The 19,260-nt window shown below is 39.9% G+C and overlaps 1 protein-coding gene across 7 annotated transcripts in view; it reads left to right on the top strand.

Moving 5' to 3' along the window:
- Positions 1 to 2,112: 2,112 nt before the first annotated feature.
- The window catches only part of SBNO1 (strawberry notch homolog 1), a 49,592-nt gene continuing 32,444 nt past the window's right edge, over positions 2,113 to 19,260 (top strand). Inside the window, exons 1-7 of one of the 7 annotated variants that reach the window (XM_031442547.2) lie at positions 2,115 to 2,360; positions 4,529 to 4,645; positions 9,413 to 9,544; positions 10,043 to 10,147; positions 11,428 to 11,740; positions 15,454 to 15,554; positions 18,959 to 19,055. In XM_031442547.2, coding sequence (XP_031298407.1) covers positions 9,413 to 9,544; positions 10,043 to 10,147; positions 11,428 to 11,740; positions 15,454 to 15,554; positions 18,959 to 19,055 — 748 coding nt within the window. In that variant the 5' untranslated portion in view covers positions 2,115 to 2,360; positions 4,529 to 4,645. Of the gene's footprint in view, positions 2,361 to 2,467; positions 3,011 to 4,528; positions 4,646 to 9,412; positions 9,545 to 10,042; positions 10,148 to 11,427; positions 11,741 to 15,453; positions 15,555 to 18,958; positions 19,056 to 19,260 lie in introns of those variants that run through there. The other 6 variants (XM_064481277.1, XM_031442550.2, XM_031442549.2 and 3 more) reach the window with 6 other exon arrangements.

Here is a 19,260-nt window from a genome sequence, read left to right as displayed (position 1 = left end):
ACCTAACATGGTTATCTGGCTCAATAAATATTTGTTGAAGGAAGTGAGAAGTATAGTATAAATAGCCCCCCCGGGGGATGGTGGCAGGGGAAATCAACACCATGCCTATTAGGGATTTTTCTGAATCACCTGCTTCCAGTATTCTCTCTGTTCTGGGTGCACCCAATATGCCTTCCCCGACCTCTGACCCTCAGTATCTCAGTTCCCATCCCGGTACAACTGATACTTGTGATGTCACTCTGATATGCCCCAAGTGTGCATGCAACCAAAATATTATATATTCTCATAGATAGAGGTGCTTCACTCTTTTGAACAACTGTTTCACTGTAGAAAAGTACCACAATTTAGTTAGTTTTCCCTTAAAGACATTGCGATTGTTTCCCATCTTTTCCTTCTATAAATGCTGCCACAATGAATAACCTTGTGTTTAACATTTGTGTGCATATGTGCAGTCACGTTTATAAATATCCTCTGAAACACCATCTTTTACTTTGCTTCAAGGTAGAGATTATGCAGAGATGGCAGCAAAGATCAGGCTTAGATGCTCAGAAAGTACCTCAAAGAGTGGGGGTTCCTAGGTTAGCTCTCCGTTTTCAGAATCTAGGACTCATCTAGTACTAGTGGGCAACTAGAGTTCCAGGGGCCGCTTGGAAACTGAATAGTTCCAACCAAGCTCCTAAGACACTGAGGCGTTAACTACAATGTCTTAGATTTCCTTGCTGCATCCTTTCATATTTCTCTACATGACAGATTTGTCATCTCGTTTACTGTCATCGACTCTATACCATAAACTAGGCAAGTAGAAAGCAGTGAGTAAGACAGATGAGGACCTTGTTCTCATGGAACTATTTTTATTATTTTTACCTTTATAGGTTTTGTGTGTGTGTGTGTGTGTTCTTGTTATGGATTAAACGAAATAATAGAAGTAAAGTGATTAGCTAAGTGATTAGTCAGCAATTTTAAATGTTTATATGTACACATATATAATACGCATTTAAGCACTAAATTGAAGACTCAATTATTTTTATCATGGCTAGTTTTTTCTCCTCTCCCTGAGCCCCATACTGTCTCTCCAAGAGCTCACATCTTAACCTCCACGTGTTCCGACGACTTGGTTTGCTTTGAGCACAAAGCAAGAGCGAAGCGCCGCCGGTAGGGGGCAAGAATCACCCAGGCGTGCCCATTACCTAAGCAACGGAGTCAAACAGCACTCTCAGAATGACTCTACAAAAGGGTTACCAATAAGTTAATTTGTTTATTCTGTGTTGGCTCACTTAATAGGAGTAGTAATAATAATCATAATGGATAATATGAAAATAAGGAAATGAGAGGTGGTAGCGACGGATCTGCAGTAAACGTTCATTGAGAGCAATAGTTTGTTCAGGTTACCGGGTGTGTGTGTGTGAGGAAAAAAGAAGGGGGGCTGACTGCGCTCTCACTCCTTAGGATATGATAATGGCAGTGGACCAGCCGAGGGGCTCCAAGTTACTAGCGGTTTCACATTGAAAAGTGTTTTGAACGAACCTAACAAGCAATGATGAATATGCGAATATTTTTTTCTAGAATTAATTAAGATATTGAAGCTTTTCAAAGTGACAGAGACGCCACTAGGTAACTTTCTAGGCCAAAGCCACATACTGAAAAGATTTTGAAAACAGCTTCGGGCCCCTCCTAGCCTGACTAGAAAAGCAGGTGTGGGATGCATGCGCCCCGCCCACCGGCTGACCTCCCAGTGGCAACCCCGAGCGCCGACCTTCTTCCCGGCAGCCCACGGGGGAGAAAGGGAGGAGGAACGGACCTCTCGCGAGGTCTTTCGAGTGCCGGCGGAAGCAGCCGACACGTGACTCTCCTAGGAGGCCTTCGCCTTCCCCCCTCCCCCTTCTCGGAAACCCGGCCCCCTCACCCCTCGCCCACCCCGGATCCGCGGTAATGGACCGTTTGGGTTCCGGAATTCCCTTGGATCCAACCACTGGTACCAGGTCGGCGGGAGCCGACGGAATCCGTGCTCGGCGGCGAAGGCAGGGGGCGGTCAAGATGGGGGGGGAAGTCATCTTCCTTCACCTAAGAGGGAGGCGGGGCGGGGCGAGGCGCTGCGGAGCTGGGTGGGGGAGGGAGGAAGTCACGTGGGGCGCGCGGCGCGCACGCAGTGCGCGCGGCGCCTCATCCGTCGCCCCACCTCCTCCCCGCCCGGCGGGGCGGGGGGGCTGGGGGGGAGGGGCGTTAAGATGGCGGCGGGGAGGTAGGCAGAGCCGGACGCCGCTGCTGCCGCCGCCACCGCCGCCTCCGCTCCAGTCGCCTCTGGTTCTTCAAGCTCTCGCCGCCCGGGAGAAGCTGTTCCGGCGTCGGATCCCGCGGGGAAAGTAAGTCTTCCCCTTACCCCTTTTCTGCTTCCACACTCCCTCTCCCGGACAGCCTCCCACTCCCACCCTCCTCAGGGGGCCGTGTGGGGCCGGGTTGGGGGGGGCCGCCACCTCACTCCGGCTTGGGGCCTCCCTCGCCCCTCGTCGCACCCTCAGCTGCACGCCCCAGGGCCCACGGGGGCACGGTCCCCGGCGGCGGCCCCGCCGTGCTAGCTTCCTTCGCCCGTCAGCGCCGGGCCCTGCGGTCGCCGCGCGTGGGGCTCTCGGGGCCCGGGGTCCCCGCTGTCCCGGGCCGGAGGCACCCTGTTTGGGCGGGGAGGCAGGGTCTGCAGCCGCTGGCTCCGGCTCCGCTTGGGTCGCCCCCCTTGATTCCCCCACTCGACTCGGGGGCTGCGAGGTCCCGGACCCGCAGGAAAGTGAGCTCCGCAATTCTTCAGAAGTCCTCTTGCAGGAGGATTGCTCCGGTTTGGGGCGAGTGCGGGAGGCGACAGGGTCTCCCCAGATCTGGACCCCGCACCTGCAGTTTGCTGATTACCTCGCTCTCGGGGCGATGGGGACAGTACGTGGGACACGTGGGGACACCTTCACGCTTCACCCGATGATTAGGTTAAATTTGCCTCAAGCTCGCTTGCTCGCCTCCTGGACCTTAAGTAAGCATCTATGTGGAGGGGAAAGGCGGTTGGGGATTTGCTTACTTTGAGAGTGCTTGGCGTAACGAGCATCTAAAGTTCCCCAAACCAGTGTATGCTGGTGGTTTCCCAGAAGTGGTTTGGGGGTCGGTTTAACCCCTGAGGAGATTTGGATGTTCCTGAACCCTTGTGATTGTTTCTTTCCTGACCCTGGTATCCAGCTCCTCCCCTTTCCACCCCGGCTTTGTGTTTCTGTTTGGTTAATGTTTGCGGACCACTAACTTGATCCTCGCACAGAGAAGCTCTTTTTATGTGCGTGCTCCGTTTACTGTGGGAGGCTTTTGTTTTGGGGAGTCGCTGGTTGAGAAACGTGGGAAAAGAACGGGCGAGAAGATGAGAGTCAAATGAAGCAACGTTTTTATCCATTGAATTGCGCAGCCAATTGTAACCGCACCCGGAAGTTTGTACTGAACACGTGTTGGTGAGAGAAGGTTAAAACCTGGGTCCCCTTTGACCTTTGAAAGTTGATTATTAGCAGTTTATGTTGAGTTAAATGTTTCGTATTCTCCGGGAAACCGGAATTAGAGACGGAATAGGGCTCCCAGAGAGTCGGCCAGGAGGGTCCAGAAAGCTGTCAAACGCCGAGTTGCTCTAGCGCGATTAGTCTCAGCAGTTGCAGACACTTAAACCAGCTAACAGTGCAGAAGAACTCCATTTTTTCCCAGTTTTTTACGGCAGTCGAAACTGATTTTCGTAAGCAGTGGGAAAGCCTTCACCACACAAAAGATAGTTTGTGCAGTTTCTAGGGTACAGTGCAGAATTTGCTGCTGATGCCTTGAGTGGGACATTAATTTTGCAAGCCAGGGAACATTTTATTTTCATGTTTAAAGAAGTTGTTTCCAAAGTTTACCTTACGAGAGAAGATACCTTTACTTTTTTCTCTGGCTTCTGCTTTTTATCTCCCAGTCTAACTTTATTCCTAATCTAATTTTATTCCATGCAATGAACTTCAGGATTTTAAGTAAATTTTACTTTGGTTGCTGGGTGAGTGTTCAGAAGGGAGGCTTAGGGAGTGGTTTATAGTTTGTTCATAATTTATCTTTTCATTCATACATTCATTCATTCATTCGTTGAATGTGTCTGTGGATTGGACAATTTCACATGTTTTAAGGGCTTTGCTGAGATTACTATTTAAATACGTGCAGTATGGAGATGATTTCCATGCTTTTAAAAGTCTTTTTTCGCTTCAAAGACTTTAGGTACAGATACATTTTGGCGTTCCTTAGTCTTTAAATTGAGCTTTGATTTGAGACTTGCTGCCTGGGAAGGAAGACAACACTCAGGTCTGAAGTCTTGTCTTACCCTGTTCGCCTGACTTTTCATTAGGCTCTGTGGGTGCCTGCACTTTGCCTGCCTAAAATTGATGTAAAGATACATTTTGAGAGGAATTGTTTTCCATTAAGTAGCCAGTTAATAGCCAAAATGATGCAATCCTTAACTGTTTTCCAGTTATATTTGCTTGTCTATACTAACTGACAGATCCACTTTGAAGTGATTGAACTTACTAAGTATTAAGGACAACCGTGGGATACCACTGACATTTTCTGCAGATGGAGAGGATAGGCTCTTGAAGAGCAGGAACTGTTTTTTATAAAGGTATTGTACAACATCTGTCAAATTAACTGCTTATTTGCTTCTTGAGAGACAGTATATAGCACAGAACAATGGTTTTTCAAGCCTTTTCCCCTCCTTGCATTCTACAGTAAGAAATATGTTTTATATTGTGACCTAGTACATAAGCACACACAGAACTGAGTTTCTTGAAATGTTTATCCTCTCTACATGTGCTGCACTAAAGCTATTCTTATTTAAAATATTGGAATAGTTACATTTGAAATATTTAAAAATACTGGTCATGATGCACTTGAATTATTTGACAACCCATTGTGCTGTGACCTGCAGTTTGAAAAATACTGGTATGGGTTTTAAGAATAGAGTCTTGGATGGGTGTGATGTCAGACTTCCTGGGTTTGTAATTCTTTTTGAAGCCTGCTTTGTTATCTCATTACAGTTCATCTCTCTAAACCTCAGTTTCTTATCTATGACAAGGGGATAACAGGTAACTTTTACTCATGGGTTGTCTTAAGAGTTAAAAAAGAAAAAAATCCAACCATGTAGTAAATGTCAGGAAGACTGGCCCTCTGACTAGACATCTGAATTTGATGTCATCAGGGAGGTAGTTTCATTCCCCCCCTTCTTTCTTGTGCTTCTTTTTCAAAGCGTTTTTGAAGCTTGTGTATAATTTGCACATTTCTTTGTGAATTCATTCTTTCTGTAGGTTTTGCAGTGAGAGGGAGGGGAATAGTACTTTACTGAGCAATTGCTCCTTTGAGAAGCAAGTGTCTAAAAATACAGGTTATATATCCTTTTAAGAAAATCTTTAGCGAACTTCTTTATACCTGTCTTCTCTTCCTCCTCATGTTTTTAAGGAACAAGTGCACACAGTAGACAGTAAATACTTGTTGATGGATTTATCAGCCAAATTCTAAGTGGATCGTTATCGTTCAAATTTTTAAACTGAATGTTTACATTCCGTCATCACATCCAGACTAAATAAAAGCAAAGTTGAAGCTGGGTCAGAAATTAGAGATGCTTAATACTGTTAAGTAACGAGGAAAACTCCTTTTCACGCAGATACTTCTTGCATAATATTTATGTACGCATTTAAAGATGTCTACGAGTTTCCTCAAGACACGCTAACTGATTAACTGGACAAACTGGATATATGACACTTTTGGGTAAAAGGGAGCTAGTATTTTATAGAACTAATATGGACGTTATTTATTGTATAAATTGCCAACAAGTAAAGTTTATGCTCTGGAAAATAAAGTTTTGCATCAGCAGTTTGAAAGAAAACATTTTTTGGATGTGATACTAATACTGATCAAAATGATAGTTAATAGCTAGTAGCTAATATTTATTCCAAATAGTATAAAATTTACTCAGTCCAACAAGCCTATAAGGTAGATTCTATTTTTATTTCCACGTGAAGATGAGGAAAGTGACTGGCAGTAGTTATTCCCTGACTGGACCACACTACTAGCGGGCAATGTGGCCAATACTTGAAACCACGCATCCTGCTTGACTTCGCAGTCTCCTCAGCCTCAGTGTTGTGCCGCCATCACCGCGGGCACACCCCTTGTATCTGCCCGGAGCTGTAAGGATCTGCTCTGCGCTCAACAAGGGGAACCTTGTCCTTGTTGATAGGTTTCAGTGTTGGTGTTCTCAGCAGGAAATGTATCCTTCCATTCTTCTGGTTGGCTATTGTTTCTCAGGGTTCTCTTGCCAAAGATGGCTCTAAGTTTCTACTACTTGTCCTTGTTCCTTATTTGTCATTGATGCTTTCATAGGTGTATTTTTTTGAAATAGGTGATTTTTTTTCCAAATGTATTTAAGATAAAAATGGAACATTTTTTGTCCGTTGTTTGAGATAGAATCACTCTGTGGTTAGTAACTTTCGTTAGATTGCTACATGTTGAATGTCACCTGAGGTCTGTGAAATCTTTGTAGACACACTGTAGAACAGTTCTTTTTGCACCTAACAGTATTTGTGTTTACATTGTATTTAGTGGGTTCAAAATGAAATTTGTAAAAAAAAAAAAAAAGAAGAAGAAGAAGAAAGAAAGAAAAAAGTTGTTTTCCTTCTCAGGAATAAATCTTAGTTATTTGTAAAATGAGAAGATTGGATTATATAACCTTTTAAGGGCTCTCAGCTTGAACACTGATATTCTATGAGTCTGTAATAGTTTCAGAATAGGAATATGATTAAATATTAAGAGTTTTGCTTAATGGAGTTAGAGGATGGCATTGATGTTCCCTCTCTAGCCCCTTTCCTCCTTCTCATTGCAAAAAAGTGCAGGTAGAGAATTTGTGCCCAATTGGCTTGAGAGAAAGGATCCCTAGATTTTGTTTGTATATGAGAAATATATAAAATTAAAAGCCCTTTTATTAATAGTGTGTCAAAAGACAGTGTCTTTTATAGACATTGACATTGCTAGGTGACTTCTCAGATCAGAGGGTCTCAAATTGTGATTCCTACAAATGACTTTTGAGTTGGTCACTGATAATGTTATTTATAACTATTGTCATTTGTATGAACACCAACAAGTTTTTCCCTCAAATTCCTTCTCTGATGATGTTTTTGTACTTTAAATGCTAATTATTTAGAAAATGTATTTCAGAAAGCTCTCATGAATTCAGTAACACTTTTCAGTGTTTGTGTTGTTGTTGTTAATTAATGATGTCTCTGTACTTTTGAGTCTAATTAGACAAGGCTTGGTGTGCATCTGATGGATTAATGGATTCCTTGGCCTCCAAGGTTTCTGTGGCCTATAGTTTAGGATTGGTTTAAAACAATGTACTTTTTTCCCAAATATAAACAGACCGTTATTTCCAATATTTATTAAAGAAAGACGACGTTTTGATAGTCTAAGGAATTGTTAATCTAGGTCAAAATTAGCAATAACAAGTGGGCCAAGACCCCATAATCCCACAGGTCATTGGTCCTAATGAATTATTTTAAAGATTGAAAATGTTTTTAAAGTGCTGCATTAGCTCTCATGGTATGTATTTGAGCTTTGTCCTAAGATAGTAATTTATAAAGTGTGGTCGACTATGTCTATAGTAGAAAAATGGATCGACTTTATATTAAATCCATGTTGGGACAATGCTCCCATTTGTCTCCTCTGCTGTCTGGTTCCTTCATACTGTCTCCATCTTGCTGTTTAATACTAATACTCCCCCTTCCAATTTTAATCTCAGACTGGCATTTATTCCAAGGTTAAATATTGAAACTCTGTAGATTACCAACATTGACTTCTTAATCTGCTCATTGGAAAGAGAATGGGTGGGCTTTGGGAGTTTGAACAGTCTACACCTGGGTGTGACCTTGGGCAGTAATACAAGCTTTTTAAGCCTGAGTTTCATCTCTAGAATTATAGTACCTATCTTGCTCAGGGTTGTTGTGGACTAGTGATGTACATAAAGAACGTAAACACTGTGCCAGGCTTGTGAACGATACGTAGTCATTGTCAGTTTCCTTCCCTTCCTCCTGCCTGCTCAAAATGTTTTCTTCCTTAGACTTATTTTAATTTCTCTGAAAATTTTTTGGGAAATCTCCTTTGGACTATCTGTCCTTCCTCCCTTCCTTTAAACAGCAGGTCTGCCCTTAGTTTCATTTTAGGATGTCTGTGGTTTCCACCTTAAACTCATTGATGTTTCCATTAGAACATCTTTCTAAATGATGCACAAGCTAATGTGACATAGACCTATCTGGTAGAGGATTTCTCTATTAAATATCTTGCTTTCAGCTAAAATAGTAGTTCTTAATGTATTGGAAGTTGTGGTCACAGTATTCTTGGCTAACACCTTTCTTTTTGTATGACATAATTTAACAGTGACACTTAATTCTATTACACAGTGTGAGAACAAATGGACTAGCTGAAAATTAATGTATTATTTATATAAAATGAAATTAGTTCTCTGAGGAAAAAAGTGGTCAAATTTTGTATGTTTGTATATATAAATTGGTTATTGTAGATAATGAGAAAAGTTAAAATTGAGAAAGCTATGTTATTTTGAGCTTTTATTTAAACTTAGTCTTATGAATTCTCCTTGGAATCCATTCTCCCTTATTCTCTCTATAGACGTCTTGCTATTAAAGCACATCATTTTCCTGGTCTGCTGTAGCAGTTTCCTGAGATGTCTCCCTGCTTTGATCTTATGCTACCCATTCTCAGTTTCCTTCCACACTGCTGTAGAGTAACTTAGTTCTAAGTCACAAATCTGACTACGTCATGAAATCCTCTATCTGAAAACCCTTAAATGACCCCTGTTATTTACAGGATTAAATGTACTCTCTAGCATGGTGCTCAGGGCTTTGGGCGATGACTTCCTCATCTCTTGCCATCACCTACTTGAACCTCATACTTCTGTATGAGCTTCCATACACATGTTGAATTACTCTAGACATCTTTCTTAGCATGCCAGTATCATTCATGCCCCCATGAGTTTGAATGCACTGTCTAGAAGATCCTTGTCCACCTAATTTCTTCCTTGAGACTCAGTTCCATTGTCATCTTTGTAACCTTTCTCCCCTAGCAAATTCAGCATTTCCTTCTCTGTTCTCACAGCATTTCGTAGACATACATTCCTACTGTGACTTATATACTCCTTTGTCCATCTTAATATGAAGTTATGGGGATTAGAGATTATTTCTCTTTCATTCTTTTTCGCCTGATACGTAGATTCTTCATAAATATTGAATGAGTGAATCTGGTCGAAAATGTTGATTTATATTTAGAAGAGAGTTAATTGTCATTTTTAAGTTTTTTTCTGTTGATATTTAATATTTTGTTCTAAAAGATGGTGGAGCCAGGGCAAGATTTACTGCTTGCTGCTTTGAGTGAGAGTGGAATTAGTCCGAATGACCTCTTTGATATTGATGGTGGAGATGCGGGGCTTGCAACTCCAACACCTACCCCTCCAGTACAGCAGGTAAGAGTTCTCCAAAGTCTTTGTAAAAAGTGAGTTTTTTCTTAATTTTAATCTCTAAAAAAAAAATACTGTATGATTAAGCCTTAATTTTAAATATGCACATGAATGTTATTTTTAGGTTGTTAGTCCTCATTCACAATGTGGAAAATATGTGCAATGAAAATCAAGACATTTTCTGCTTTAATATATAAAATAAAAGTAAAAAGTGAATTGTTTAGGTTATTGTGAGAAGATCACTAATCTCAGTAGTTGTCTTTGTAAAAATGTCTTTCTGAAGTTTCACTGTACACATTCTCTGAAAACAACAGTAAGATTCTGGTGCTAGTGTAGTTTAGTGAAGATGTTATGCTTGCACAGGTTGCTGCTTTATACTTGGAATCAGTGATTTTACATTCCATTTGAACGTAAAGCTTGAAATTTTTAAAAATGTTAATAAATACGTCTCTTGTTCGCTGTCGTCATTTTTTATTTCTTTCTCTGATGTTGTTTTCTCTCCAGTCAGTGCCACTTAGTGCATTAGAACTAGGTTTGGAGACTGAAGCAGCAGTTCCTGTTAAACAAGAACCAGAGACGGTACCTACTCCAGCACTATTAAATGTTAGGGTAAGAATTGCTTAGATTTGGCATCACTGCGAAACTAGTTTAGGATTGTAGTAAGACTCTGCCCTTTAACATGAAATAGTTCTATCTCACTAGTTCTGCTTTTTGCTACTTCTTTCCCAATATTCTACTCACCTCCTACTTTGTAAAACATTTCTTTCATTCTTCTGGTAGTTACGCTGATCAAAAGATTAGGACAGAACAACATTTTTTGAGTTTATTTATTGCAGAGAATACAAAATTGATGAAGTGAAGACGAACTACACATTATCCCACTACACTTTTCATTTTTACTTGTTTATTTTGGGTTTCGTCTATTGATGTATATAATTTTTATGTGATTGTAATTGTGCTTTAAAAGTAGCGTTCCTCTGGCCTTGCTTTAACAATTATTAATTTAAGCCTACTGGTATAAAATTATTGGACAAACTGTTTAAAATTTAATGACTTAGGATAAATTGTTGAGAGCTGTACTTAAAAGTGATAAGTAGTAATCTAGAAGATTCTTATGGGTCGGAGTCATGGAAAAATAACATAATTTGAAGGGTAAAGAAAGTAGAAATAGACTTAAATTTATGAAAAAATCTTAGTTGTACTTTAGTTGCCGTAGTCACAGACATATTGTTATCCTCAAATCTTGACTTGTTTTTCATTCTTGTCCAGCTCCTAACCACACCTCTCTCCCAACTATAAAAAATAAAATGCTTTGTAGCTTTGCCTTAGGCTCAGAGAAAGCATTCACATTATCACCAATATTTGTAATTTACCTGGCTGGATCATTCATGTGACATAGGAGTTTTAAATTCTGCTTGGTAATTTTATCTTAATAAGTTGAACATTAGTATAGTCTGTATGTTAGCAGATGGAGTATTAGACAGGAATCACAGAGTGTTAGAAATGGAAGATGGTCTTCAGAGAGCCCAGGCCTCCAGAGGTGAAGTGACTTGCCTAAGTTTATCTTGTTAGTTGGGACAGTGCTGGGATTATAAATTATGTTCCTAGTCCTTGTGTTCTCTGGGGTTACTATACATTACAGCTTGCTTAGGATAGTCTCATTTTACGCTTACTGTCCCCAAACTCCTCCTGTGCCTTCTTTTCCTCAAAGTAATGTGTTTTAACTTGATAGTTTATAGCTAATCATTTTCTATTAAAAATGAAATCCCAATGGTTGGGTAAGATTAAGTCAGTTTTAGATTTTTTAATGTCCTACTGAGTTTATGGATATGGGCTGCATTAAAGAAGGAATTTTTCATGGGTGTGATGTGTATGGTTTTCTCTTCTAGCAGCAGCCTCCATCTACGACAACATTTGTGCTGAATCAGATAAATCAGCTTCCGACCTTAGGATCTACAATTGTGATGACTAAAACACCACCTGTAACAACGAATAGGCAAACCATTACTTTAACAAAGTTTATTCAGACTACTGCAAACACACGCCCTTCAGTCTCAGCACCAGCAGTACGAAATGCCATGACCTCGGCGCCGGCGAAAGACCAGGTTCAACTGAAGGACCTACTAAAAAATAATAGTCTGAACGAACTCATGAAACTGAAGCCACCAGCTAATATTGCTCAACCAGTTGCAACAGCAGCTAGTGAGTCTTTTTGTTTTTCAGTAGTGTCAGCTGTCTGCCTTTGTTGAGATATGTCAGTGTGTTTTTAAAGGATTGCTTAGGTCTTAAAAGAACTGGGCATTAAAGAGGTAATATCTACATGACTCTGTACATCTACAGTATTTATACAGTTTAAGGGAAGCAAAAATTTAGAGGTCTTAGCTTTTTTTTTTAAACACCTTTATTGTGGTATGGTTCCTGTACAGTAGCATTAAGCCTTGAAATGAAAGGTGGAGTTACCCAGGGGCTACATTAACATCATGAGATCTCAGTTTTATACTGCCAGTAACCCGTTAACATTTTTCTCAGTCCTTTAAATCAGTGCTTCTCACACTTTATGCCTATGTTCAAAGATCTGGAGATCTTGTTCAAAAACAAAATCATATTTCATAGGTCCGGGGTGGAGCCTAAGATTCTGTATTTCTCATGTGCTTTTTAGAGGTGCTGTTGCTGGTGGTCCTTGGACCATGCTTAAGATAACAGCTTTAAACTGATACTTCGCTACTTTAACTCTGACTTTCACAGTTTTACAATTTAGGCTGTCATTTACTTCATTGCTTGTGGGTAGCGTTTTTAGAAACTTTTCTTTTAAAATATATTAACTTTCATTGTGAAATAAATCACTGTATTTTCTTTGAAGAGTGAGCATTCAGTAGTACTTTTCTTTTTATAATAGTCTTCCTTAGATATAATTCACATACCATAAAATTTACTCTTTTAAAAGGTACAGTTCAGTGGATTTTAGTATATTCGCAGAGTTGTGCAACCATTACCACTAGCTAATCCATAATGCTTTAAGTATAGGTTTAGATCTAAAGGGGAAAACTCAACAGTGGATTGATCACTCTTTTTTAGAAATTCATTTATTATTTAAAGATGTAAATTTTACAGTTTTTTTCATCTGGAGTGGCTTTCTTATTGCTCATTTGTTTAACAAATATTTATTGAGTGTCTGCTGTATGCCAAACACTGTTCTAAGATTTTGAGACTATGGCCAGGAAGAAAGCTGTTGAAATCTTTGCCCTCATGGAGAATGCATTCTAGTGGAGGAAAATAGACAATAAACAAAACAAATAAGTAAAGTATAGTGTATTAGATGGGGGTAGGCAGGTGGAAGAAAATGGAGAATGGGACAGGAAGAGGTTACATTTTAAGTGGAATGCTTAGAGGAAGCTTTGTATTTAGTGTAGTAAGTTAATTTTTTAGAGTAAAATACAATTTTTTTTTTTTAACTTTAGCTGTATCAGATTTCAGTAGTGTGGTTTTAGAAACTGAAAATGTGAACTCTTGAGAGATTCTTTCCTGTCTTTTTCTATTGAGCTAAATAATATTTGAGTCCTTGTTACATACCAGTACCAAGTTGGTTACATTTAAAGGTGCTAACTCTGAAGTCATATATGCTGAGCTGGCCACTGTATTATAGTTTTAGCAAGGGGAATGGATGTGCATCCCCTATCTTTTTTTTTTTTTAATGTCTTTGGGATTGTTGTATTTTTAGACCAAGGGGATAGAATGGAGGTTCCTGGTGATTTATACTAGTACATACATAGCATCCCATCAGACTCTTGGAATGAGGTGATGGGTATTGAATAGAGAGTTTCTCCTTCTAGACAGCTGCTACATTTTTCTAATTTTGGAAGATAAGTTTTAACATCTGGTATAGATCAGTATATAATTTTGTAACAGAATTGATTGCTTGAAAGTTTTAATGTGTTTGTATACAGTAGAGGGCATCTCACAGAATGGGCAAGAAGTGTTTGTAGGATGATGCAGAACTTTGTCTCCAGTGACAAATGTAATTAAAAATAGCAAATAACCTAACAGTCTTTCTGTTTGATTCCATATTGTTACATTGTCCTGAACTAACTAGAGCCTGGCAGTCAGATTCCCATTGAGAAATCATTGTAGCTGCCTTAGGACTGATTTCCATTCTTTGCCATGGAGAGCGGGACAACAGCCCTGACCTAGCTGAGGTGCAGGGCAGCATCTGGAATGTCTCCTGGGAGACTTGGAGGTGATCAGCAGTTAGTAGAAGCTGCTTTTCATTAAAGTCTTTGGATTTAATGAGGAGAAAGACTGCTGCTTTTATGTGAGTGGCTTTCTGCACATTCCATCCTCAAATCAACACATGCCCTCATAATTTAAGGAGAGAACTGTGCCATTGTGAGGAAAGAGTTTAGAGAACAAAACAACTCAGGATAGATTTGCAGCTAACCGAGTGATATCTAGTACAGTAACATTTCCACATTCAATATAGTAATTTTTAAAAGACTGCAAGTCAAGGCCATCCTTGTGTGGAAGCTTGAAAAATTGTCAGACTAGACCAGGGCTGAAAAAGAAACACAGTGAATGCAAAAGATAAGCCAACGTTTGTGTAAGAGGGTCACCTTTTTACTGAAAGGGAAGAACATTGCGAAGAGCAAGGTTTGGCATGTTTTCTACCTTTCATCTGTGTGGGTTTTGCCCCTTTTGGACCCCTTAGCCCTTTGAGTTTCTCTTTGGATTCTGATCTCTCAGTTGAGCTCCAGTCCTGTAACTATGAACTGTTTACTGGCTCTCCCACAGTTATGTTAAACAAATTCAGACCCCCAAATAAATGTATTATCTCTGTACTGGCGTACTTTGCCAACACTTTAATCCTAGCCATTTTGTGTTCCCAATGACATACCACCCAAATAATGTCCTTTCTTTTGGTAGAATAGATAAGGTGCTAATCAGTCTTCCTGGTGTGATTTTCACACTGTGATCTCAAGAACAGCATGTACGGAGAATGCTTCAGGGGTACTTGGAGGATGGAGGCTAGTTTCAGGGGCTCTGGACTCCTCAATCAAGCAGCTCTCCTTTCTGAGAGAGAGGTTTTATTACTCTATCTAAAAAGAGTTTGCAAACCACTGGTATAGAAAAAAGAAAAGCTCTATTGTTTGGAAATTTATTTTGGGAGAAGGAAGAAAATAGATTTCCCAAATTGTTGTTGTTGTTGTTGTTGTTGTTGTTGTTGTTTTTCTTTCCTTTCTGGAAATAATTACTTTTCCTTGGAAATTAGTAAGTACCTTAATTTTTTTTCTTCTTTTTTTAATGGAGGTACTGGGGATTGAACCCAGGACCCTAGTAAGTACCTTCAAATCAGGTGGGATTGATTCTGTCTTGGTGATAACACCAGGTTTGGGGTTTTTTACTGAGCCAAGTGAAGTGTCTCAAAGTAATGCTGGCTCTTGGTAATGGTTTTGATATAAAACTACCAAATAATGTTCTGGTTAAGGTGTCTTTTTGATAATAGTTTTCAGACTTCTTGTGCACACATTTTCTTTTGTTTTCTAATGTTAATTCTTACCTCTATAATGACATACAGCTTTGAATTTTTTTTAAACTTTTTTTTTTAATTGAGTAATAGTCATTTTACAATGTTGTGTCAAATTCCAGTGTAGAGCACAATTTTTCAGTTATACATGAATATACATATATTCATTGTCACTTTTTTTTCCGCTGTGAGCTACCATAAGATCTTGTGTATATTTCCCCGTGCTATACAGTATAATCTTGTTTATCTCAGCTTTCGATATTTTTATCTTTATGCTTAATTTAAGTTGGAGATAAGCAGATGGTATTCTCTGATTTGTGAAGTGGGTAAACTTTACTCAATTTTTTTTGAAATTTAGGAAAAAGTTCTAAAATGTATGTTGTCTCTTCCTCATCAGCTGATGTAAGCAATGGCACAGTAAAGAAAGAGTCTTCTAATAAAGAAGTAGCAAGAATATGGATAAATGACATGAAAATGAGGAGTTTTTCCCCCACCATGGTGAGTTTCAAAAGCTGTATCTGTATTTTTGGTATGAAAATACACTTGGCTAACTAACCCTTAGGAAACTTTTTGTGTGAAGAGTACTCAGCTACATAAACTAATGAATAAGCATTTAATCTCACTGGAATAAACTAATACATACTGAACATGGTCATTTTGACTTGGATATTTGATAGGATGTAGTATTACACATAGTACTGACATCTTTTTATTGTGACTCTCACCTGAGAAGTAAAAAGGACAATGTGGAGTTAACCAAAAGTATTTGATAATTATTTTCATTTTAGGATTGAATCTTACTGTGTATTTAGTTATGAGCTGTCAGATCATATAGTGGTTTAGTTATGAGTAATTACATGATAACTTTTTTTCTTACATTTTGGAAATGCTATATGCTTCATGTAAATTGATTCTATACATGTGTTGAATAATTATGCAGTATATAACCCTGTGTGTGTGTGGCAGGTATCTGGCTTCCTCCTTTAATAAACATATAATTTGACAACCACGTGGTTTAAGTAGTAATATTTAAGGTACAGCAAGAGGTGCGTTGTGATGCTCACAATAGGGATTGTGGGTTTGGAGGAAGATAAAACTCAGATGGGGTGAGAAGTCTTCACTTTATGGAGGAGGTGTCATGGAGCTTGGGAGGAGTCTGGAGAGACTTTGAGAGGGCATTTTAGGAAGTGAGCTACAGCATATAGTAGACACAGAGGAGGTGGTAGCCATGTGCTCTTAGGATACTTGGCTTGCAGGAAGAAATTGAAATGGGTCTTTGGGGGCTCTGTGGAGGGTCCAGAGTTGAGTTTGATGTGTTTGGAACTTGGTGCAGCAGCAGTGAGGGAGGGCCTCTGGCAGGAGAGGGAGCTGCTACTTGTGTTAGTGACTCAGGATGTGTTGCGTGATGGGAAAGAAGAAACAAGTTGGGAGGCTGGTTAAGTAGTCCAGAAGGGAGGTGATAAGGGATAAACTGGAGAGATTGCAAAGGTGATTGGAAAGGGTGAGGGGAAAGAAAAAAAGGAAGAGAATACGAGGTGACTGAGTATATTGGTACTAGAGAGTTGATTGGGTTGGAGAGACAGCAGAGCGACCTGTGCCTGAGGCTTTGAATGGGGACCAGGGGAATAAGCACTGTCGTTGTCAGTTTACTTAGTGGTTGCATGCCAGTGGCTTACTTGGAAATTGAGTTTTGGAAAATAAGATTGCATTTTTTCTTTAAGATTAGTTGGTGCTCAAGTTCCAAGTCTAGCCCATGTTGCCTGTAATATGGCAAAAGTTCTATATTGTCTTTTTTTAAATTATTATTATTAAGTTATTTTTTATTTTTTGTGGGGGATATAATTAGGTTGGTTGGTTGGTTGGTTTTAGAGGAAGTACTGGGGATTGAACCCAGGACCTTGTGGATGCTAAGCAAAGACTACCACTTGAGCTATACCTTACCCCAAAAGTTCTGTATTGTCTTAGCAGTCAGGAAACATCTAACAGATTGCAAACTGGTAGCCTCTGGACCAAAACCGGTTGACAGATGTGTTTTGTTTGGCTTCCACATAATTTTGGGAAAAAAATTTGTTTCAAGAGGCCTCATTTGTTTCTGTTGTTTTTTGAGGGGGCAAGAGGTTTACTTATTTATTTTAACAGAGATACTGGGGCTTGAACCCAGGACCTCATGCATGCTAAGCACGCATTCTACCACTGAGCTGTACCCTCCCCCTGAAAAAGTTTTGAGTATGTTTCTAACATGTAAAAATTCTGATTTCTAGATTCTCTTGAAAAATAGGAGTACCTGACAATCCTGGGCCCACATTCCCTACCTAGTGTTAATCTCTCTAAGGTTGAGTAGTGAAATATCTACTTTGTGTGTTGGGCAGGCATTCTCCAGGTACCACAGTCTTCCTCCCCTTCATTTATCTCCTTGACCCTAAGCTTGGTGTCAGTTGCCGTTTTATATCCAGCTGTCTTAGAAATATTACTTGTCTGGTCCCTGGATTTTGTGATCCTTTTGTATAACCACCTCATCCTCCAAATATACCGGTGGTAAAAAAGGAAAAAATGTTGGAGAGAGAGAAAGAAGGAGGCTGGTCTTTTAGCATAGTATGCATTCCTGTTTTATAGGTGGGGGAAAAGGTGCAAAGGGAGGGAAGGGAAGGAATAAAAATTTAAATAATTTGCCCAGGGCTACACAAATAACAGCAGAATTGGGATTTGTATCTTTATTTGGCCAGCCCCGTTTTGTCTCTTATTCCTGAAACTGGGTTTCATTTTGGCATACTTTCTGAGAATATTTGGAGTTTTGTGTTTTGTTGGTTTTTTGTTTCTAAGGACCCCACGGGTTGATGTTGACTGAATGTTTATCTCCCACCTCCCTTTTCCTTCCCACGTTTATTGAGCATCTATATGTCACCGTATGCTGCTCTAGACTAAATAAAAATAAGTAAAACTGAAAGAAGAGCCTGACCTTACTTTTTAATGCCGTGCTATCCTTGGCATTACCTGTAGGTCCTGACTGGGTTTTCTCTGTCCTTCTTCTACCGTTTCCTGGGTCTCACAGCTGCTTGTCTACGTTCTCCCTTGATCAAGCACGCATTAATAAAGAGCTTTCCTAGTGGTTTACTGATGGGAAGCCCTTGAAAAAGCCTCTTTTCACTATTTTCCTATCCCTTCCTGCCTCTATCCTGTGAGATTCTGTGGAGAAACACTGGGTATGGTGACCATTCACTCAGTTTGCTTGGGACAGTCTGGGTTTACTCCTGTTTTCCTGGTACAGTTACTAATAGCTCCTCATTTTACTTTCAGTCGTGCTAGGGTTTGGAGAGAAGTGATACAGGATCCTGTATCCGATTGTTGTGTCTGCGGAGACATGGATGTCAGAATAAATTTCTCTGTCCGTCAGAAGAATTTTAAAATTCCAGGTCTTCTGGGGTTCTGCGGTTTTAGGATATAAGGGAAAGAAAACAGATGGAGGAGAACTGAAAAGAGGGCAGGATGTGAGGCTTCTGCCCAGGAGAGTGTAGGATGTGCTCTTGGAGCTTAATCCACCTTTTCTCTTCCGACTCCTCGCTCTCTGTTCCTGGAACTGGAATGAAGAGTGAGGACTGAGGTTAGAGAGTTCTGAGCATCAGGGAGGGTAGTAGGCAATATTGAAGGGAAAGTAGTCTGAGATGATGGTGGAGCTGTGTGGTGACCCATTTGATAGGGATCAGAATAGGTCATGCATTGTCTGTGTCTATCATTGGAGAAGCAGGAAAGTCACAACATATGATCCAGATTGTAGGGACTATAGAAGTGATACGTCATGTTTCCAGGACTGAAGATAGCAGGTATTCCTGCAGAAGCATTTTTCTGTGTGTTGGCTGGGCCTCCAGTCTCTGGACTAAGTTGATTTTACTCTCTCTCTGTTATAGAAGGTCCCTGTTGTGAAAGAGGAAGATGAACCAGAGGAAGAAGATGAAGAGGAAATGGGTCATGCGGAAACCTATGCAGAGTATATGCCAATTAAATGTATGTCTCTGGGACTTGTCAAAATAATGAAAGACTTCTGGGTTCCTTCTGAACTTAAAAACTTCCCCACACATACTGTATTATCTGTTAGGACATATTTATGTTTGGTACCTCAGGATTTCACAAGTATGAGCTTTTGTAATATATTTTAAACTATAATATGTTTTAAAATATCCACATGAAAATTTTACTATGAGTTTTTTTT

The sequence above is a fragment of the Camelus dromedarius genome, chromosome 31 (genome assembly GCF_036321535.1).
Source record: "Camelus dromedarius isolate mCamDro1 chromosome 31, mCamDro1.pat, whole genome shotgun sequence".
NCBI lineage: Eukaryota > Metazoa > Chordata > Mammalia > Artiodactyla > Camelidae > Camelus > Camelus dromedarius.
Note: the sequence above shows the minus strand (reverse complement) of the source record. Positions and strands in the feature narration are given on the sequence as shown.